Genomic DNA, 24,707 nt, shown 5'->3' on the forward strand with positions numbered 1-24,707 from the left:
GATTATTAGCAGCGAGCATCTTTCACGAAAAAATAATACTGTTTCTACAAATGTCCAAGTATTGTTTAAAAAAACAACTGTTAAAAATTATTACAAAATGAATCTAAATTAACAATTAATTTAAAACAGTCAAAAAATTAAATTCTGCCAAAATATTCATCATTGTATAGGATTAAGTTTACAAATGTAAACGTGTACTTATCGAGTTTCGCCGGAGAGAAACTTTCATAGTACGGCGGTTTCGGACAGGATGGATTTTCGGCTAGTTTCTACCAGTCGACAAGATGTCGCGAAATACCATGAGACTGACAACCGGCTGACGACGAATTGTTTTCACCCGATCCTGCTCGGGCTCGCGATCGATCACCGCGCAAACCATAAACGATTGCTTTTGGTGAATATTTTAAATCGTTCTGGCCCTTCGTGACGTAGAGATTTCATGCATCATCGATCGCCACTATTAATATTGATTGACCATAGCTGCAGCTTTAACGAGCACTTCCTTCCAACGCAGAGTACAAACATGTTTATACATTGTTTTATCGGAAGAATTCGTTGATTGATTTAATTGGCGAGTAACGCAGAGTGAGATTTTAATGTGGTTCGTTTGAAAATCTGTGCGCATTTGTGGTATAGGAATATTTTTTACTGCAGTATTCTTTGAACTTTTTAACCACTTGTTACGTAAAAGTCTCCTCAATATTTTGCCAATGAAGAAACGAATGAAAAAAAAAAAATGTAGATAAAATTTAATCATGAATTATTAGGTATTCTATAACATTGTACAAAATATAATTTAAACTTCAAAGGGTTACAGTTTCCATAAAAAATCTTGATGTATAGAAATGTATTTTGAAGGTTTGACGATCGTCATAATTTTGATTAATTCGCGAATGAATAATAATAGTACGATGCTCGACCATTTGTACAAATATTTTTTTTTTATACCCTGTCACTGATGAAGATGTATTTTTAGATGTTATTTTTATTGTATGCGCGTACCTCCGTGTTTTGGTGGAGTGTATTGAAAATAAACAGCGATTTGAAATTGTATCGGAACAAATAAACGTTCTGTTGTTTGCTCAAGTGAAAAGGATTCTTCGTATAACGCAACGATCCACGTTCTTGCGGAAGAGCTGAAATATATCTATATATATTACCGCAAAAGTGCAACGAAACGATGAATATCCATCAAATACTGGCTCGAATATTTAGGTATATTTAGATGCATGTATACGCGATATTTTCCCTCTATTTTTTGATAATAATTAATTATAATATTACCTTTCATATTCTGACACTGACGCATCTATCAATTCATAACGTTTTTCCCTAAATAATTACCATTTATATATCATCGAGATAAATCAGCAAATTATACGTTTGTCATATTTAAATTTTATTTTATTCGCGGATATCCTTAGAATAATAAAAATTTATCGCTATATTATGTTTGCAGTACTAAACAATAGAATAAAAAATGTAATTTAATTTCGAAAGCTGCACAGATCTCTTCAGTAAAAACTCTGGATTCAGTAAATTCTTTGCAAAACTTTCCCACGTACTATTTTTTTATTCAAATGGTATATCGTTTTTCAATTTTACTTTTTAATCATTTCCACGTTGATGTATCTTTTTCTATATTATATTTGAGAACTTTCCCTCGTATCTATTATTGTGTCTTCGAGACGAGGGAGAGAAGGAAACCAATGTTCGATATTATTTTCCTTTTGATATCGAAAGTTGCGTTAGCTGGCCGTTATATGCAATATGTTCGTCGTGGAAGGTGTGTTTGCTTGTACAAGCGACGTTGCGGAAGTAGCGAGATTGCCTCGTGCTCGGCCGCTGGAAGTAACATCTTCGAGAATATCTACTTCCTGCGTGAAACGATACCATTCGATGCGAGTTACGAAATTTAACTTTCCTACTTTCGCGCTCTCGCGATTAAATAAATGGCGTAATTATAACTAGATTCGAGTGATTTTCAACTTTTACCATCCCAAAGCTGTCTTTCCATTTGTCAAAGTAAATATTTCCACAATGAACGATCTTCAGCTTTCGTTGCAGCGTTAAATGCAAACGCGTTAAATATCTTTCGTTCAAAACATTCGATGGTCGAATCGTTCCCAAGCAAGAACGGCGAATATTCCACGGGACTTTTTATCATGTTACTCGGTTACATCATTTCCTTTTCAGCTGTCTCCGCTTTTATTTCAGTTTGAACGTGTGCTTTTCGTAGGCACGGCGGTTCCCTACTTATTTTTATAGGCCGTAAAAAAGAAGGAGGCTCGGGCAAGTCGGGCAGAGAGTGTTCGGGCGGGAAACTTTGGAATTTTCGTTGCGCGGGTATTCCGGAATCAGCGCGGATTAAAAATTAAAGCGAAAGCCCGGCCACAGTAATAAAAAGGGAAGAGGAGGAGGGTTTGAAGGGATGGCGGCGATGAAAACATAAAGGGGAATTAAAAATATAAGTGCTCTCTGTAAAAGAAGGTCGAGCCGCGGTAAAAGTAAGCGGCGCTTGCAGGAAAAAAAGAAGTTGGCGGAAGGGTTGCCACGAATAAATATAGGAACGCACGGGAAAATACGTTTTCGCGCGTTGCCACAAAGAACGCAGTTCTGAATGGTACAGCCCGAACAATTTCAAATTGCATCGCTAACGCCTTGTTAAAAGAAATACTTCTGCCGGTGGCCTTTATTCGCTTCCAACAGGCATAAATATCTTTCTTTTCATTGGACATTGTTCCTGCTAAATAACGCTGTAGTGAAAAACGCATTCCAGCGGAATTGGTAGTTTTTAGATGCTTTTTTTTCCGCTCTTTTTTTCAAAAACATTTTCCAACCAAAATTACAACAATAGCTTGCACATCACGTAACATGGCATATAGGATACGCGAATTTATGAATTTGTTCAGCTTTTGAAATATAGCTGCAGAGATATCACGTTGAAAGCGACAGTTGCTCGAACCAAGAATTTTTCAGTTTCAACCCGAGTTATTGAGATTAATTTTACATAAGTCAACCTCTCCGATTTATCGTCGTCAGCTAACCAGAATTTACGACCTGGCAAAATTCGAAAACGAAGGATCAGGTTGTAGGCGACGCTCGGTAATAAAACCAGGGACTGCGATGAATTTTAAATTAGGGAGAATGTCTAGTATCGAGCATTTTTGACATCATTCCATAACTCGATCACTGTCGCTATTCTGTTACTTTTGTAGGAATTTTGTTATCCTAACTCTGAGAATAGTATCCTAAGTCTGAAAATAGTAAGAAGTTAAAGTATAATCTACATAGTGTATATAATTTTATTCGTATATATAATTACAGAAGTATAATTTATTAAGTAATATAACTTATAGTATTACTACTATATAATTATACTAAGATTTCTCAGAAAAATTTCGTTTGTACCTATCTAAGTGTTAAACAGCGTGACCGATCACTTTTTTTTTTCCACCCATTCTAATTTCAAGCAGTCGGCCCGTCTGCACATCTTTATTGCTTTTAAACGGTAATTACTCGCGGTAAATAATGGTCCAAATTTTCCATTCGTCCTCTAACAATTTCTAACTATCCTAAGAACAAAAGACATATTGATCCAGGAATAAAAAAAATCCTCGTCTCTCCGAGTTCTCAACGACGATCGTTTCAACGTTAAATGAGACCAGGGAACGACCAGTGCGTTGGTCTACGTACACGTTAGCGCATTGAAACGGAAAGATTCTCCTCGTGATACCTAGCTGGAATGCATATCGCGCGCGGAATTCTCTGCATCCACACGCAGAATCGCATTTTCATGTTTATTGCAACATGCATTTAGCGAACGGTGTGTGCATCTGCAGCGCGGAATGATGGCCCACTTCAGGAGTACGCGTGTTCATACTCCACGCTCGAGTCCGTACTCCAACACACATGTGTACCAGCGCATTCATTCACAGTCGCAAGTGCCTCTTCCGTGCACGTGTCTTTTTGTACGTTTAATTGCATAGATGTATCGTGAATGCAGATGGAGATGCTGCGGATACTCGACATTGAGACGATCGATCAGCATAGAACGTCGAAGAACTGTCAACGAGATGCTGTAAGCGTTTCTAGAGACGCAATGATCGGGATTCTCTTTTAATTTATTCTTGACAAGCTGTTAAACAACTATCGAATATTCGACGACTTGGAAATATCTGTAATAACAATAAAAAATTGATTTTCTTAATTCGTAATTCTTTATATCTGGAATTATATTTTGAAAAATCTACACGATATTCTGACTCTTTTCTTTAGCTCTGCAAATGTGTGTGGTTATTGTGCAGCAAAGTTGCAAAGAATAATACGAAATTGGCCACGATCTAAAATTTTGATCAATATACAAATCGTACCAATATTTCCAGCGAACTCTTTTGTGAACCTTTCCGTTCCACAGTAGAATATTACCTGTCTGCGCAATTATAAAAATGTCAAGCGACGAAACCACGAATAGGTTTTTCTTTTCAATGTGCAACATGAAATGATTCAGTTCGATTTCAGCGATACGTAATATCGTGGTGTGGACTAATTAAAATGTGTATTCTATAGCCAGATATTTTTATTACTCTGTCGCGTATTTTCCGTGAAACCTCGTACGCAAAATACACTTATTGATCGAAAGTTTTGCATCATTCGTTTCTTGTTGAATATTGTATTTCATATGCACGAGAATGGTGTTTTGTTCGCGTTTTAATTGGATACGGTCATGATCGTAAGTTGCAATTCTGTTTCATCTGTTCTTGGAAATCATCGAAAAACTGAAATGTTGCGTATCGCAATTAAGAAACATTAACATTTGAAAACTTTCCAATGAAATGAACTTAAAAATCAACAATTATCGATAATATTGCGAAATTTCAGATTCTATATGTTATTTGAATTCTATTACGTAAATCTTTCATGATGCTTGCTAATGTAAGTAAATATTGCAGTGGTCAAACAGATGCTATTTACGTAGAACGATATCATAAATTCGCAATTATATATAATATTATCTTTTCCTATATATTTAAATATTCACGTAAAATAGTTATTTTTTTCCTGAATAAATATTTCAACAAGATGCATATGTCTCACAAATTAAAAATGTCAATAAAATCTTTCTCTTTCCTATTTTTTTTTTTTTTTTTTTTTTTGTCATTAATACATGACTACTATTATCTTCGCAAGATAGTTGACCACTACGTCAATCAAGATCTCACATAGAAAAACACAATAACGAATACTGTATTTTAAAGGAGACATCAAACGGTGACCGGTATCCAAGCTTTAATCGTAAAAGAAGATACTACAAGTTGTTACACGGAATCGTTTCGCTTTATACATCTGTTTATACTTTTTACGGTAGGGACCACTTCAAGAGAAGGGTTGCTTTTTCTGTTCGAAAAACAGGTCAAGGGACCCGTAGCGGCCTCTTTTCACGGTTTACGCACCGTTTTCATTATGCAGTCGTTAAGGTTCACTGCAGCCTTTTATGGATCCTCGTAAAAGGTGCACGTGTATTCGGGCTAGAAAACTTTCCGCGCGTGTTAAATTCTCGCAAGTTCTGTGTTTCGACATTCGTTCGCCAGGGACTCTATTTTGTTCCTCCCTTTCTTTTCTCTGTTTCTTTTTTTTTTTTTTTTTTTTTTTGTTGCTTTTTTCTTGCCACGATAAAACCATACAATTGCCAACCAGAGTCGTTCGTACAGTTTTACGAAAGTTTAATCGATACCATCAAGTTTACCAACGCGCTATACTGATTAATTTACGGCATCCACGGAAGCCCAGTCTCGTCATTTGCAATATTTGTAAAGCCTCTAAAATATATTTTCTACTGTTTAACATTTTCCATGTTTGTCCAACATACGTATCATTTTAAGCTGTTTCCCCGTGAAAAGCTCTCGCTTTGTGTAATTTCGAAAACACGCCTGTATGTTTATTCCGTCACAGCGATAAGTTTGAATTTTTACGTAATATTCTGACGATACAAATACTCAATCATGAAAATTAAGTGATATACAGTTGCACACGAATCATACGATAACTGTGCAAGTACTTTCGCGAGCCACTGTGTTTCAGAAATTCTCCAGACTTTTCCTAAATTCCGAATTCTACCAATTTTTTAAAAATCCAATTTTTCTTCGACAAAATGACGTTTCATGTTATGCAGATTAGATTAGTAGATTAAACATTAAGTGGAAGGTAAAAGGTTGAAAAATATATATTAAAACTGAAGGACAGAGTTATTCCGAGCTTCTTCGTTATTCATCGATGTCCTTCCCATGATTCGGACTTCCTAATTATACTATCATTTCTTACATAAACTGTGTTCGTGTCTCGCGATACATTTATAAACGCGAGCTGTTTTCAGTGTCCGTGTATTGTGCAAATCCGCGGAATGTAAATATCGACGATATTTGGAAAGCCGGATATTTATAGATCCGTCTGTTTGACGTGGAAATACGTATATTCCGGCCGGAAAATCAATCGACCATTCGCGACCAAATCGAACAGACGAGTGAACAAACGTAGCTTACGTACGAAACATCGCCTTTCTTTTTCCCATGTGTTCGTCGAGGTTATCATATCGGATAACCTTTTTTCCACTGGATGAAGAGAAAGCGACAAAGTCATCCAAATAAACGGCGTACTTTTGAATAACCATGTTGAAGTTGTAGTTGGGCATGGAGCACGACACTGGTGAAATCGATTTTGGCTTCAGGGATTTAACATAGCAAGGCGAGGCCACTACAGGGGACCACAGGTCCGTCAGTGATCAGATTTAACGATAATGCTAGATAATTAGATTCCACCTCTAATTCCCGTTACCAATCAAGGAATTATCAGCGGCTGGTAATTACTGGCTAAAATTACCTATTCTCTACAAATATCTTCATCTCCGTTCTCTACTTATCAGCGTGCCATTCCCGGTTGGCCACTTTTTGAGAAACGATAAGTAATTCCGAAATGGGCTATTGCAGTATGTAAGTTGGATCGTACACCTCCTAATCTCTCAATGGACAAATATTATCTTCCTTCTTCACTGAAATTTTGTTCGATAGATATATATTCACGAGATTTTGAAAGAGGCAGATGAGCACATGTTTGATAACATGTTCAATCGTAACTTGAAGTTTAGAATTGATGCAAGTTTCATGATTTATGGTTCATAATTTTTTAAATTAACTATCAGATACTCTGTACTAGATAATCCTGTCGTTGGAACATAAAAGATGACAAATTTATGTTCTAGTTGTAGTATTTAACTTCAAGCTAATAGTTCAAGAGTAGTATTCGTATATACTTCATGGAATAAATGGCATTTATATTTTGTATAGAAGCAACAACAATTATCAAACTCTACGTCCAGAAATTAAAAATTCTCTTTTGTTTTGTTAAACACATAATAATATGTGGCAAAGAAGGACAGAAAACATTTCTTAACGTTTGAAATATTTTTTAAAGCAGTTACGATTTTTCAAATTCTGACAAAGAAAAGGAAAATTAGATTTGTCAGTATCGACAATTTGGACCCTCCCTTTGTCTCTGGAAATTCATGAACAAACTTTAGCGACAAATGAGGCTGCCGCGAAAAGCGCGCTACCGACAATTATTTCTCATGCATTATTTATTCCAACCGCGACACAAGGGATTATGATGGGATAGGATTGCTGCATTTTCAGCGTTCCGACAGTTTTGCAGGTCACGGCTTAATGCGGCAGAATGCGTGAAAAATTGTCGTTGCACACCGGACATGCACTGCTACGATGTTTTTCATGATCTGTAAAGTGCCCGAAAGGTCGAATAATTAGACCAGTAACGGCACCGCGGAGAAAATACAAAATTCGCGGCATCTGTTAGCCCTATTGCTCCATTTCCTTTAATTAAAGTCTCGTCTTTCTTCTCTGAACGACGTAATGACATGTCGCTATCAAACGAACCAGCAAAACATTTAAGCGAGAAAATACGTAGGATCATTTGACTATGTGTTACTTGTTAGAATAAATGAAAAGATGTTTCATAATCCTCTTTATAATTATCTTAGTCATCGTGTTAGGCGATCGTCTTAAGAATCAAAAGAAGAGTTTCGTACTTTCCAAATAGCAGTTTAATAATACGGTCAAGAATCATGCAAAGATCAATACAGCATCGATCCAAAAATAATATAACGCAGATACACATACTCCAATTATTGAACATGTCACACATAGCAAACTCACAGCCTCAACTCCTTGATCGTATTGAAATTACTAAGTAATTGTACGAAAATTACACCGAGACATGGAATTCAACCACAGTTAATTTTATAAATTCGTAGAAAGAACACAAATGATCGCATTAACGTATCAAGAAAGATAAAAATATATTACGAAACCATCTAAATGTACATATGCCGTATAAGATGGACTAAAACAGACAAGGAACGTCGTTTATTTCCGAATATTCCCAGAACGTATTCTACGAGATATCCTGGCAAGTTAATCGCAACAGGAGCGAGTTACCCGGCCGTATGAATATTAAACGGTTTTTGAGCTGTTGTACAATTGCCGCGTCCTCTGTGGCCTGTTAAGTATACGCGCGGCTACGAGACCGTGTATTTGTCTAGTAAAATTAGCGATGCAATTATGCACGGGAGCCGAGGAGTGACGCTTCGCTTTCTGAGACACAGGCAAACCCAAAGGGACGCGAATGAAATGCGACCGACCGACCGACCAAACAACGTTGGCCAATCGCGAATGTATTACTCTGCTCGCATATTGTTACCAATTAACCACTCCCCGGGTGACGAGCGCTGGACCACCCATTAAAATGCATCGCAACGCTCTCGTTAAACTTTTAACGGTGCAGTAGAACGAAGAACGGCAATTAAAAGATAGGTGTTCCAAATTACGACTCCGCTGTACCATGTGGTTACCGTGATAAATGCATTTCCAACTACGTAGTACTTTTCAAGTCAGTGGTACATTGATTCCTTCTTCTTTCGTTTTTTAAAAACATTGATATTCAGTTATTTGAAATGGCCGATACTTTACGATGAGAAGTAATGGAAGCGAGGAAATTTAAAAACTATGAAATATAAAATATAATGTATCGTATGATCGTGTACATAACATTAGATTTTTAGGAAATGAGTTTCGATATTGCTCATAAGATCTACGTAAGGAGGATAGATCAGTCAAAATAAAGCTTCCTAATTGGAGTAAAATTTAGAAGATTTACGTAGACAAAAATTAGAAAGCAACTTATATCGATATTAAGATAGTTTATTTCTGAGTATGTATCTCGTCATTGAAATTCTCAATTTTACGGGCAACAAAATTTTTTTGCAAAAGGCTATCGTACGATCAATCTGAACAAGACCTGGAACTTAGCGCGATATCAAAATACCTTAGCGTTAACGCGAAACCATCCCCGGAGGAGCATTTAGGATGTCACAGTACAGAGAAGATATCGGAAGATGGTTGCGGAGAAGATAACACGTGCGTGTTTGCCATGATCGGCGATGCAATTATGCGCACTCGTCCTGGTGGTCGACGTCGTGATCGTGACGCTTCGCTTTCTGAGACAAGCTACAGCCGCAAGGAAGGGAAGGGCGAAACTCCGTCGCCCTCGGATGTGCGAGAGGCGAATGCAATCGTGACGGGGTCGTGTACCAGCTCCGCGTACTCGGTTAAGTACACTTTATTAAGCATGCCGTCTGCGCGTTGCATCACCCACTTACGTGGTAAATGGAATTACAAACGCATCCCGCCCACCGCCCGCGGATCTCCGCTTGCGGCTGACACCTTCTGCGCGCGGCTTACGCGTACACACGTTAAACCGACGATCGCGGAGGCGTTATATTTGCGCGATCCTCCACGGGTCTGCCTGCGGCTCCGCGCGAAATTGCTCGGCGTGCTCGCGAATTAAGTACCGTCGAACGAGTCGAGTCGGTATTCTTCGAGGATGATAGATGTTGGACCGATTTGGAGATCGATCGAGATGGTTTGGTTAATTTGGTTTGGACGATCGTTGATGGGAAGAAGTTGAACGATGGTGGTTGCAAGCGTATCTGAGAACGAGGTTTTTTTAGATTTCTGATGTCAGATTTCGGCGATGTTGAGTTTGAAAAGTTGGCACTTTATAATGCTAGAACTACCATTCATTTAAAGCGATTGATATCGGAATTTGTGGGTTTTGCAATTATTAAAAATATGCGAGTTTTTGGTTACTTGTTTACCAGATGGGTACTCGTTATACACGAACTAACAGTGTAAAGCAGTCTACTTTGATAATGCAGAATCTCATAATTACATCGAATAAAAACAGATTCAACGTTGAATTCCGATATAAGGAAATACAATTTATCATTCTGTGGGGGGAATAAATATTATCGGCTGATCGGTTTGCTGGATTCGAGGATTCGGGATTCGAACTCGGATTTTCTTCTTACCAGGCTGATACCTTCCCAATGAAGCTGTTTGTGCTGTCGGCGAATACCTTCTCGTAAATCGCTAAGAGTCACTATCGGCTACCTACGTTTTTTATATTTTATTCGTAATCTATAATGCAAGTATGATTCAAAATTACAATTCAAGGACTAAGAACAAATTATCATCTCATAAAACCCCGTAATCTCCACTCGAAACAATGACTTTTTCTGCGTAATTCAGCACATCTCATCGCAGTCGCTTTCTAAACCATCGATCAGGCCGGACCGCGAATTCGTGCCTGTATAAGCGATCGAAAATTAGTCGGTGGCTGGCTCAAATAAACTATAATTGGAGGTGGGAGGTCGTTGAAAAGGCTACGGACGAGAGGAATGAAAATTCCGCGGCGTCGGCGCCGAATTCAGCTTCGGTCGAGCGAATTACTCGCGGAGGACGCGAGGCGCGGCTCGTTTATCAAATTCGCTTGGTATGCGCCGCATCAAAGACAGAGCCGTTGATTTATTAAATTGCGGCCGGATGAAACTGTGGCTGTGCCGCCGAAAGAGGAATCTATTAAACGGTGGATTCGACGTCACGAGGCGTCGCCTACGTCGCCCAACGTCGTCGTCATCGTCGTTGTCATGGGTGGGGGCACGCTCGAAGACAAAATTATTAAAGTTCGCTGTATACACATTTATCTTCCGTCCGATGTTTGCGTCGCTGAGACGAGATAGCTCGCGCGCGCGGGAGAGAAGAGCTTCTTCCGGTAAATACGGTTCCGTCGAAGGTGATGAAAAGCGACTTGTTTACCTCGTCGCTGCGCCCCGTTGACTTCCGGGACAGCGACGAAAAAAGTTTCACGGGGTGGGAAGAAAGCGGAGCCGCGTGTACTTAGGGTGGTTTCGACGAGGAATCTTTTATTTTAAGATGGGGAAGTTTCGCGAAGAACCCATCGTCCCTTCTGAAGATGGCCGGCACGAGCATCCGCTCGGGTTGTTTGCGTTACGGTACATGGGAGGGTCGCTCGACAGTTGATGCGTTGATTGTTCAACATCGTGAAATTGGATTCGTTTTTGGATACAGATGATGGGTGGTATTAGGATTGTGTTGGCTCGTTGTATCGAAGGGTAGTTTACAAGCTATGATGTTACAGGCAGAGGTGTTGTTGAAGAGATATTTTTCTTCGAAGACGCTGTTCGCAATGGAGAATCGTTTTATGACGATATGAGTACGATATTACATAAACATCCTGCATAAACTGTGCTTTATGAGTTTCGGAATGTTCGATACGATTAATTAAATGGAAACTTTGTTCGTCGCTACGGTTGATTCTCGTTTGTGTAAATATAATAACAAGACAATTATCGTTATCAGTTAATATTCATCAATTACCATAAGCTTCGTCGTCTTAATCTCAAGCTTGAAAAGAGGAACAGCATCCACATTTATAGCGGGAGATGTGTTCTCTCGACTACTTGATACGATGATAATTAGATCCTACGCAAGACTTCCACTTCTCTTTCTCTCTCTTTCTCTCTCTGCTCTTTTTGTAGCTAAAGATAAAGTAGAACGATCCGTACTTGTAGAATTCCGGCGCAACGGTCGTTCTTGGAACAATCATTAATTAGATTCGCCATGAAACAAGGATGAGAGAGGAAACTGGCCAGATACGAAGGAAGATGAACGCAGGTGTGGCTGAACCAGCAACGACGATTCAACGAAGAGCAATGGGGAGTGATAGAAGAGAGAAGAGAGAGCATGTTTCTCCTTGAAAGTAAATCGTAGGAGTAGGGCTGTTTCTCGGCCGGAAATGAGGCTTGCCAAGTACAATCTCCGGTCAGAGAAGGCCTCTCCATTTTGTTCTTTGTGATGTGTCCGCTATAATTGAAAATGTCGTCGCGGACTCAAGGGACTTTGCGCCGTGTGCTCCCTTTCTTCGAGCAAACTCCATCGCGGCAGACCATCCACCGGTCCACCTCTCTTTCAAGGCCGAACTGTGTTATTATCGTCAAAAGACACAATGGTCCCGTAAACGGATACGAGGCAACCTAGTGTTTAGTTCCCGAGCCTCGCGGTTCGTTACCGTTTCATGCAAATATCCTTCTCGCGACTATGCAAACACTGTTTCTTGTTATCAAAGAGGGGTGCTTTCTCCTTTTCTATTTTAACGATTCTTAATGGGGAATTGGTGGACTACATTGATAGCAAACAGTGCGCTTTTGTTGGCTTCGTTAATAGTTAGCGGTCGGGCGTTCTTGCAAATTCCTGTTTTTGTATATATAATTGAAGAGATGGAAGCAAGAAATTTGCTTTACCTACTAAATACTGCAATGACTACTTCGTTTTGAATAGTTTATGTAGTTTTGTGCACCGTATATTATGTACATCCTATACATCTTTGCGTCTTTAAGTTTCTCGAATAAACATCTACAGTCTAGTGAATAGAATTTGATTTTCATTGAACTGTTCCTTGGTACTTTTGCTGTGATATCTTTGACAGAAGTATGAACCTGTAAACGTGAAAGCACCAGGTTATCCGATTCACTACATTCGATAAAATATTTTATTAATACGCCTCTAATTGAATATCAATTCGGGAAAAATACTCTACAATAGAAGCGTATAAAAGGAAGAGCTCGGTCTAAAAAAGAATCTCTATATCTGAAACAAGTCAGACATTTTTTACTCGTAGCCAATCGATACTTTAGATCGTTTCTTCGTGGTGGAATCGATCGGTGGTGACGGGCCAATCGGCCATTAAGTATATCTTGTCTACTGATCGCAAAAAGAGACGCGACAGGCAATCAATCTTCGATAAGTCGAAGCTTCGAAGAAACACCCGCTCGGTTCTATCGAACGTTCTCGATCGTACGAAGAAACTGACGCGCGTGTAAGAGCGAAATCTCTCGCGAGGTGTCGCAAGAAATTTTCGATCGGGAATCTCGAAACATCGGCTCGATGTGTAAGTAATGGTTTCGTCGTCGATCAACAAGAACAGGAAGAAAGATTTCTTATACGCGTGGTCATCGTGCGATTTTCACTGGGGGGTGTATTTTGATTCATCGAGATATATGTATATCGGTGAAAGGAAGTTAGCAGCTCATAAATCTGTTCTTTGGTTTCAGGGAGCAGCGAGGAATCGAGACCTGGAGCTGGTGAACCTGGAAAGTTGGGAGTGAAGAAAGCAAGACCGAAGGCTTCGTCGCCCAACCGACAAGGACCACAGCAATGCCAGGTAGAAGAGTTGTTATTTTTTAAACATTGCATATCTTTTTCATTTAGTTGTTTTAGTTCGATATATGAGCTTTTCGAAAGCCGAACTGCTGCAATTCCTCTTTCGATAAATTTCTCAATTTCATCAGACAAGTACAAGGTCGATGTTCAATTATCAAGAATCTTGACTTGGCTTACTTCCTTCGGTTCATTTATCGTAACAAAACTAGCGTAATAATAGTAAAACCTAAAGTGAATTTCAAACAATAATGCCTATAAGAACGTGACTTACTTCCTCTTTTTAATTTATGGGATTGGTCAGTCTGGTAAATACCTCATCACATTTTAAATGTAGTTAAAAATAACTAAAAATTAATATTGGGAACGTATATGCTATGACTGGACCTTCTTGCATAATTCAACGAAAGAATTATGTATCGATGCTTTCATATTTCGTATATGAAGAAACTCAGAGAGTCATCGACTAACATTAGCTTTTCTTTAATGATAGTTTTATTAAAAAAAAATATTATCCAGATTTTGTAATTTTACTTTAAAAGATACTCTAAAGGTAAGCTATTTCATTGCTTATAGAATCCCAAGATTAGCCAGAAACAAAAATCACAAAGTAAAAGCGGAATAAACATGTCAGTCGAATACTTGCAATTAAAATTCTGTGTGTTAGATCATTTGACTTACTAACACGTTATCGCGAACAATTTTCTTTCAATTAAAAATCGAATTCTCAGTCTTCCAAAGCTAAACTCGTGATTACAGTATTCTTTCAACGTTTGAAATATAAAAGAAATCGTTCCACAGTTGGATTCACGCGGAACGTCGAGATAAGAGAAGCGAGAACTCGAAACATGCTTTAATGTTAGAGGTGAATCGCCGCTCGGTCCGATCAGCGTCCCCGGTGACGTTCGTTTGACAATTTTATTAACTCGTCGGGACCCTGACTGCAAAGAGAATTTTCAATGAAATCGCGGAAAACGAAAGAACAGTTCATTAGCGACATGCAGACGATCGAATTAGAATGTCGATCGATAGCCAACGAAGTGTGCTCGCGAAACCGCAAGTCCACAAAATCTACGCCAGCTTACCGAACCGGTTTCCTTTTATTCTCTCGTTTCATGTTTTTACTCGGCTATTGTTCCACATGTACTTTACTTTTTATCGCTCTTGTTTCCCTAGGCATTCTGCTTTTCGTTTTTTCGTTTACGATCCGCGTGCTCCTGCGTTCTATGATGTTACAATCTTTTTTTCGTCTCGTTTCTTTTTTCTGCGGTTTTAGTTTCCGCGTACCTATATTTCTCGGAGAAAATTCTTTCCTTTTTGCTTATGTCTCGCGTGTTCTGTACGCGTAGCATTTGTTAGTTTTTTCCCGAAAGGTAACAATCGCAGCTATCGAAACTCAAACGTTTGGATTTCAACACGATTCGCGATCGTAAACTTGAAACGAGTAGAGAATATATTTGATTACAATTAACTTTAATTAACTTTGGAAAATTAAATAACAGCGTTTCAAACTATATGATATTGTCCGGACATTTTAATTTTGAATTTCTAGCTTCAAATACAACATTTTAAATTCATTTGGAATTTTAAACTAGCAATTTTACGCTTTGAACTTCGATTTTTTGATGTTTGATTCTGAATTTTTCATCGTTCGTTTGAAGTTTTAAATTCATTGTATTCTCTTTATAAAAAGGGAACACCTTTTTATACATATGATTCAGTATAATGGACTGATGTAACTTGGTCGATTATGATAGAACGATAAACTGTGAATAATTATTATTCCATCGTTGACTAATTGCTGGTTTATGTTCTTGTATTTCGCGGACCTAACGCAGCTTAGCGGAAGCGTATCTGTGTAACGACCGAATTAGGCCAAAAGTTCAAGGCCATTTCGGTACTATCCGCTTCGTTAGCCGCGTTCGATTTAATTTCTATTCCCAATTTGTGAACAAAGTCAAGAGAAATATTGGAGCGAAACCTCTCAATCTGCAATTCAGTTCTATCTATTACTTTTAGCTCCAATCAATATGAAAAGTAAAAATGATTCTTTCCTACTATTGATTTTTATATTCCGATATTTCGGACTAATGTTATCTTTGCTATATTTATTTACAAACTATTTAATAGCGATTGTAATAATTATATTTATTTGATTATAATTTTAAATATATCAATTTAATAACTATAAACATAAGAAAATTACACAATAATATTATATAGTAAAAGAATTTTAATTAATATCTTCTCTTTGTTATATTATGAAATTTGTAAATTTCTACTTTATGAGATTTATCTCAAAGAATGTAAACTATGTTTGATAGAAATTAAGCATTGGTATCTCGACAATTTTGTAGCATCTAACTTAAACCAAGAGTAATTGGGAATATAATAATTCAGTTAAGTCTGTTTGCATATAACCGGTTAAATGCTCAAACGTTTCGCTCAGGTACAGACGGCTCTAGAATAAATGTAGAAACGACTACGTCCGTAACATTCTCTGTTAATTTACATCGCGGTGAATCTCCTGAACATTAATAATTAAACACACGCGCTGCGTACGACGCGAATAACGTAAACTGATTTTCGAACACATCCAGCTCAGTCGGAGCATTTAATTTCATCTCTTTGAAGATATTTGCAAGGGCCGTGTCAAAGCGAGAATTCGAATTCGTATTAATTAAACGTCGTTTCTTAGAGGAAGTCTGTTTATCGAGCAAAATACGCATCCTGCGGTTTCTCGTAAGAACATTTGAAAATTGTGCCCTTTCAATCTCTGTTTAATTCACTGTACATGCATAGTAATTTTCAGAACGTTATATAGATTTCTACAACATTGTATGCTATTGCGAATATTCTAAACGAGACTCTTGAAATTGCTAATCGCTTGCCAAAATTTCAAACACATTCTGATACTTCCAACGAATGAAACAGACGAGTCTACGACGAAATTAAATCTCACATCGAGTTCCATAACATTTGTATAAAATCGTTCTGTAATCATTTTTTAAGTAAAACTTTCGAAACAGTCTTTGATATAAATAAAAACTTTTTCTACCAGTAATTCAAGAGTGAAATTTTTCTTCGACAGGGGTTAATTATTTTCCATTGACAAACCAAAACAAAAATTTGTACGTTCAAGGGTTAAAAATTTATTTACAAGCCGATTGTCTTAAAGCTTCCCCGTAATAACGTTTTCGAATCATCTCGTCTCACCCATCAATCTCATCGAAATCCTCCAAAATTTCCTGAAATTTCGTCTGCCTGCAAACTAGTCCGTTCGATCATAGTTGCATATAGGTATAGTTGCTAGATACTCGCGGCACGTGTGCGTTTTTGCGTGCACGCGTGACCCAGATTGGTATGAAACGACCGAGACGCGAAAGCCACGCTTCTATCGATGTCGGACTGTTTATGCAGGCGAGCTTGCAGTGGCCAAACTGGTCGTCGCACACGTGTACACACATACACTGGCAGACTGCATTACACAAACAACGATGGATAGTGTGTAACTCGGAAAGGCTGTTGAATATTCAGGCGATGCGATCCTCGAGCAGCCAGGAGGAACACGCCGCCTCGTCGAGTATAACACACGAACGCAATATCTCTTCGTTCGCGTAACCGAGCAGCGTAGTTACGTCAAGGACCATTTAAGGAAGCGCGACTGTTTTTTCTTTTCTTTGTCTTCGCGCACCCCGTTTAAGTTACGTCACGTTGCCGTTATTCTCTTCTTTTGCTTCGTTCCTCCTCTTTCTGCTCTGCTTTTAGCGAATACAGAGACCGAACGTTGACACTTTTTAGCAAGCTGTTCGAGAGAACGAGACATTGTAATTTTAAGAGAAAAATAAGAACGGAGAAACGTTGAATGTTGTTGAATACCTGAAAGATCGGCTGGATTATTCTGATTCGTTATTAAATCGGCAGAAATGATTGTTTTCAGTGAGAAGAATAATTATACGGAAATTTTTGAGTTGAGAGAAGGACGAGCGGCCTTTTTAATGCTTTGTTGAAAATAACAGCACATTGTTCTTTGGTAATTGTTTTTAAAGTATGAAATGAATATACTCTTAAGAAGGATAATAAGAAAGGAAATTCTGTTAAATCTCGCAATTGAAAGAAACCTTGCTGAAATCATTAAAATTACAAAGTTCCTATGACTTTAATTACGATCATTTATGTACAACATATTGTGTTATACATTAAATACTGTGCTAACTTAATATTGAGCGACTAACTGGAATAAAAATGACAAAAATTGGAAATACATTCTAAATACAACTTTCCGACCGAAGCTGAAGATAATTCGAATCTCTATAGGTAGTCTCATCCTCTGCCCTCAAAGTGGTATCTTCGTTTTGTATTAGCAACTTGGATAGCTGAGAACCGAAGGGCCGTGAATTACGGGTCGCCTTGTTACATAATTAAATGATGACTTGGCCGACTTGTTGACAAGCCCCGTCGATGTATCGAGTTAGCGACGAATTAAGCTGATCCTCCACCGCTCGATTATGGCTCGGATATTGGCACGAAGGATCCACAAAGGAGAAGGAGAAGGCGAACCTGGAGCAGAAGTGGCTCCTAGCTCGTGCTTCTCTCGCTTCCAAACGACGACCGTGTCGTAATTTTACAGGAAATTAATAGTTACAGGTTGCGCAGGGATCGTGAAAACCTTGGCGAATCGATCCGTGAATTATCGGCAACTCGTCGTTCACCGTTTCATACTTTTAATTGACGACTCATTTTCAGACAGCCATTCGAACGTCTTTGTCTTTGATCTCCTCGATTTTATCGATTTCCCAATCTTGAAACTTGTATTTTTCAAATACGCAGATACTTTTAATAAACCTCTTCGTAATTTTTGGTAAAATTTGTCCGATCCTGTTGAGTTTGAGAAAAATTACTTTTACTTTGAGAAAAATTTAAGTATTAGCACATCTGCTGTTTCTTTTTTTCACGATAATTGATTCAGATTATTGAAGAAAGAATTAATCGATTAGAGTTTCATATTTGCATAAGATAACAAACCGAAATACATGGATTTTGTGAACTCTTTCGATCTAAGTTGCTAAGAGAATTTATCTTCGTAACGAAATATATCTTTCATGTGAAACAGTTCTGATTTTGCAAGAGAAGCATAACTGTTATTACAAATAGCATTAAGAAGTAGATAAAAGAAGCAGGTGGTATCGTTCAAAAAGCGGCTGACGATTATACATCAAGCGTAGACCTTGACAAATGTTAGCCTTGACACCTTTATATTGTCTCCATTGTACATTTATAATATAAGCTACTCATCCTACTTAGCAAAAACTTTTTTGACCCCGCGTTGGACAATAATTTAATTTCCAGAAAAGAACGATGAAAAATGAAGTTCCCAAGTTAAATTGTGAAACAATGCAAATGCACGTATACGCGAACGTGGCTGGCCATGCAATTGCCAGTGTCTGGGACATAGGGAAGCGTATAAATTCTCATAGTGACGTAGCCGCGTGTCCATTGTCGCAGAACAATGTAACGGATTCTCGAACGGAATGCGCGAAGATCACAAGCAGGAGGAACATCCAAGATAATTCGAGCGATTGCATCGATCCTTTCAAGGAGCAGCAGGATACCAAACCTGTCGGTCATACGTACACGTGTGTGTACGCGCGTCGGTGGTCGATTCACGGTAATCTGAAAGCGAGGAACACCGAGCACAATGGGGGTAAACCGATTGAACCGAGCGAAATCTGATGGCATTCCTTCTCCTGTACCAAGTTCGACCTCTCTTCGTTCTCCTCTGTGTCTCGTTTTCGTCGAGCATTTCCCTCTTTTCTCTCGTGGATTCACCACTCTCGCAGACTCTCACATCGATACACACAACACGCTTACACAGTGAGCCCTGAATCCGATAACTTCGTAGAAGGGTTTCGAGAGTCGTTGACCTCGCCTTCCGATTATCCTCTCGCGATTCGAGCACACGGAATCGAAACTCTTCGAAGTTGGCATACAACGTGCTCGCCAACGATCGGACCCGATAAGCGTGCACCTCTTTCAGAGAGCACGGCCGATCCGTTTCCCGAGTTATGGGACGTTAAAGCGTGCCGTTGCGCGGACCGTGCAGGTCGTTAAGTTAATTAATTGACTAGGAGGTTACCCGGTTGTACGGCCCGCTCGACGTTACGTGGCTTCCACCGAGAACACTTGCGAAGATCCGCCTGCAACCCCGGCAAGATGGGTGGAGAAACACTTCGGCTGATCGATGAAGTGGTTCATCGGGATTTATGGAGATGATTATGTGCGTCCGACTACGCGGTATTTTCGTAGTTGGCACAGCTGTGTTTATGGTTCAGAAAGTTCGAGAGATAGCAGGGGAAGGGGGTTGAACGATACTTGGAAAGGTTTTATTCGGTGGGTATACTTCTGGGTGGTAAAGAGATTCTTTGAGCGGAGGAAATGTAATTCGAAGGAACTGAGGATAGGAATGTTGAGATAAAGCGAAATAAATTATAGTGGAAAATGTAAGCATTTTGATACGAACGTTGACCTTCGAGTAATTTAGACGTTTCACGATACTGAATGATCAAAATTTCTCGCATTGGTGTGACTTGTAATTTTTCTCAGGAAAAATACACTCGCTCGACATCTGTCATTGACGAATGACACGTGCCGAACTTGGGATTAGCGAAGTAAGAAGTTCGATTACGAAGCTGTACTTTAGTTCGCCGTCTTTTATTTCGAATTCGCTAAAAATATCCCAGCAATTGAGCGATTCTGTCTTCCTACCATCGCAGCAAATACGCGATTCTACTCTGCTCCTCTACCCTACATTCTATTCCTACATCATCGTTAGCAGACACACTCGCAACAAATACTCCTTCTCACTCTGCCAAAACTCTCAACTAAAACAAAATCACCAACCTCTATCTTCCGTACGAATACCATAAACCCTTCGTCAAGACAAGAAATCCCTCGAAGCGACAGGGGCTCGCATTCCCGCACCGGTAATTCCATAATTCCCCATTGAAAACGAACTCAAAACGGGGCTGGAGCTCGAGCGAGTGACTCGGCGCGATTGTCGTTCGCTTACAATGAAGGGGCTTCAAGTAGCGTCGCGACGCTCGTCGTCTCCTTTTCCTCGCGACGTATTCCGTTCGTACCCCCAAAGCTCCTACTTGCGAATAATATCCCAGGACTACGAAGTCGTGGCGTGGTTCACTTTTGTGTCCCAGCAACGGCACAGCAGCCAACGACGAGTTCGCCTCGTCGACGTTGGCTCGCTCATTATTTACGGGGGCGCGAGTTTCTCGTCTGCCTGCTGGCTGCTGGTAATAAGATGCACTTCTTTAAAGGACTCCGCCTGCAACAAATTGCATTGCCCAACCCTTCACCCTCCATCTAGCGTCCTCGCAGACCGCCCTGCTTTGAGGCAACCTCGTCGAGACGAATGTGGTTAGCCAGAACAAACGTTAACCGGATAGTACCGTGGACGCGTTTTAAGCTCGAATCAACCAGCTGCCTTCGAACCAGGGGAGGATTAACGAGGTAAATTCTAATGCGGGAATGTGTCGATGTTTCAAGCTGCACTGTTGCTTTTTTTCAGGTTTGTTCCCTTTTTTGTGGTTGATTTTAGGAAGTTCTATGGAGCAGAGGGATGAACATGTGGACAGATGAGATTGGTTAGGGTAAATAGACTGAAGGATTGTCTGAGAATCCTATATTGGTTTGTTTATTTTCGTTTGTATTGGTTTGTTTAAAACGCTGATGGAAGGACATGAAAATGATACGATATTTAATTCACTCGATTCTGATTAATTGCTATATAAATACCATAACAAATACACTGATATTCAGATAGCCACGTATGTTTTACGCGCGTTAACGATCATCTTAATCCTCGTTAGCAACAAAACATCGAAGATCCAAAACAAAATCGTCTCCGATGAATCCTTCTTAACTAATATCTTCAACGCCTATAATAAATCCCAAAAAGTCCTCGAAGTAGGTCGTCTCTTCATTTAGCAGCGTGGCGTAACAACGTGAATGGCGAGAAGAAACGTTAACCGAATCGACCAACCGACGATATGCCTCTCAGACCACGAATCGCCGTTTCTCCTGCCATCGTCTAACTTCATCCATCGACTCTCTCCTTCCAGCTTCCTTTACCAGTAGCAGCCATGAAGCTTCATCCCTAACGAAGTATCAATGTTACCAGCGGCGGATTACGTATTCAGGAGCGGCGTTGCTCGGTGTACATTGGCGGGTTTGGCAGCGCGGACACGAGGAGCCTGCTGCTGCAGACGTGCACGTTGATACGTTGCCTGGGAGAGCGGGGGTGGCAGAAAGCCGAGTGGCGTGTCTGCTGGTGGCGGCAGAGGGATCGAGAAAGGCCAGGAGTAATGATGTTTGTTTAACTCTTGAGGAAGGACCGTTAGCGGGACTGGAAGATACGGGTTTTGGCACGAAGATGATGGTTAAGGGATGGAACGACCAGCCGGTGTCGAGGCCCGTTCAAACGTCTCCGTTCTTTTTCATCTCGTATCCGTCTCTTCGTCAGCCTCTCTAGATGGTCCTCTCTTCGGGCCTAGCGATCCTTTTGCTTCGTAAATTGAAACTCCCATGTATTCAAGTCCGTGGATCCGCAGCACCTTACGAGTTCGGCTACGTAAATTAGATTTTCTGCTTAGGAACCGGCAGTATGATTTTCTCGGTCTCCTCCCTTTCTGTAGGATTCGTCGATCTGTCTTCACTGAAGATTCTCGCGCAACTTACGCGTACTTCAGTTTGAAAATCGTTACTGAGAGCTTGATGGTATGTGTAGTTAGTAGGATGTTTTAAAATGTTTTTTAGGAAGTTGTTTTTGGTTATGTGTTCTTGTTGTTGGGTTCTAGATATATTATTTATAATTATCAAGTCACTTACAGAAGATGAAGTTATCTTCAGAAATGGTTAGAGAACTATTTATGAATTATTATCTGGTTTGAAGTTAATGTAAAGATATATAAAATAGATAGGAGTTATAAAAAAACAATTTCATGGTTGTATATAATATTATTCAATTTTTTCTCAACTATATCAACTATACCAGTTTAGGCAATTGTAACAGGAACTGATTTCTCTCGTCGCTTTGGTACAAACAAAAGTTTCAAGTTTACCAAATGGAAAATAGAGAGAAATATTTGCAAGAGAATTTCCTCGCAATAAGTAGGTCACGAATGTTACAGTAATTTCCTGTACGTATGCAGATCGAGTAAAAGAGATCCCGCTAGGAAAAGAAGAAGAATACGATATCCGACAGAATTTAGGTTTTTTTTTTTAATTACGATAGAAAAGATCTGACAAGCAGTAGTTTAATTAAGATTAAAAGCCCGATACAACGAATTGTATGGTTAACTTGTCTTTCGATTAACCTGGATTCTACTGACGTAGTTGCATTAAGTGCAAAAGATAGAGAAAGAACGCGAGGGAGAGGGTTAGAGAGGGTGTTGTACATCTTCCGCGAGGAAACATAGTTTTGTTTTATCTCGAATAATAAACTTCTCTTTTTGATAAGAGGTTGCATTTTATGCGCGTAACGGCGGTTTATTTAAATTAGTGACCTTAATAACCAGCCTTGAACTATGATTCTTCATGAATTTCATTAAAAGATAGCGTGCGAGTTTTCATTTGTGGATCTTTCACGTGTCCTACGTGATATGTGGTTATATGAAGATATTACACACAGTGTTCCGCATGGAATGTAAAAAATTTCTCAATATTAACTTGAGAGATCATTTTTAGTAGACTGTGAAATACTTTGTGGATAAATAGTGTAATATAAAGAAAAGGTAGTAAGATATAAATATATCGAATAATAAAATCATTGACCCAAAGGGAACAGCAAGCTGAAAACAAAAGAAACCGAGTAAGATTCAAATGGTTAATAGAAATCACCTGATATTCGATCAAAGCGCCAAAGCCCAGTAAAGATGATGGATGCCTCGTATCTTTCTTTCGAAAGATCACCTTGGATGATGAATGACGATAGAAAAAGAAGAGACAAGAGAAAAAGAGGAAGAATTCATAAGCCACATAGGATACATATTTCCTGGAAGTATCGAAATTCTAGCAGCCGTCTTCCCGTACGATCGTCCACAGAAAACCAGTAAATTTCACGGCTCAAGTATCAGCGATCGCTGAGTCGACAGTTTATCCTTTCTTCTCGTTCCATTAGGAAAGCGGAAGTTTCCGGGCACGGATCGAAGGAAGAAGGAAGAAAGTTGGTGGTTCGATTGGAAGGCGAGGGAAATTTCTACGGACGAGTCGAGTGCGCGACTTATTCGCGTTCGTCGTCGTCGTCGTCGTCGTCGTCGTCGAAGCCAGAGGCTCGATCGAACCGATGAAAATAACGGCGAAACGAAAAGTGGAAAGAAGTTTTCCGATAATGGAGCCGAGAATCGTGGATCCGTCGCCACGTGTTGGCCGCAGCTGCATTGGAAATTAATTTCGACTTAACGATGCGAATTCCGAAGCCGGTGTGTCGGTGGATTTCCGATGCGTTACGAGTTTTTGATGCGTGTAGATTTCCAGAGGGACGAGAAGAGTAAATGGGCGGAATCGAAAGTCGAGTTTGTTCCCTGGGATTTTACGATTCGAGGTAACGATTCGAAGTTCACGCGGAGGATGGCTATTCGTCAATTTGGAAATATATTAGTTGCTATTGAAATGCAGTAAATAGAAGTTTGATGAAGCTTTATGCGATGTAAATTCGTACGAGGAATGTGTAGACTCTTGGCTTATAGAATAGAAATAAAAGCTGCTAGAAACACTGGCTAATATATGTACGTTGAATTGCGAAGACCCAAAAACGTTTTTTCATATGACAGCAATTTTGCCAGCTAGTATCTTGTCGAGCGTTCACGTATTATCAAATTGTCTTTTCATTAAATTTGACTGTGAAATTCTCTTGAAAAATATTTGTTAAAATATTGTTATAAAAATGTTGGTTATCGTATAGATACATATTTAGTATACATTTAGTTTTTTCCATAAAACTTGATGTATTTACCATCCACATTGTTAAAAGTTAAAAGGTTTAGTAGCTTA

General features: G+C 39.3%; 1 protein-coding gene across 6 annotated transcripts in view; it reads left to right on the plus strand.

Moving 5' to 3' along the window:
* Window positions 1-24,707, plus strand: part of LOC139992028 (uncharacterized) — a 513,816-nt gene that overhangs the window by 338,814 nt on the left and 150,295 nt on the right. For all 6 annotated transcript variants that reach the window (XM_072012473.1, XM_074111956.1, XM_074111957.1 and 3 more), the window contains one exon: window positions 13,538-13,647. In XM_072012473.1, the coding sequence (XP_071868574.1) occupies window positions 13,538-13,647 (110 nt within the window). The remainder of the gene's footprint in view (window positions 1-13,537; window positions 13,648-24,707) is intronic.

This window comes from Bombus fervidus, chromosome 11 (assembly GCF_041682495.2).
Source record: "Bombus fervidus isolate BK054 chromosome 11, iyBomFerv1, whole genome shotgun sequence".
Lineage (NCBI taxonomy): Eukaryota > Metazoa > Arthropoda > Insecta > Hymenoptera > Apidae > Bombus > Bombus fervidus.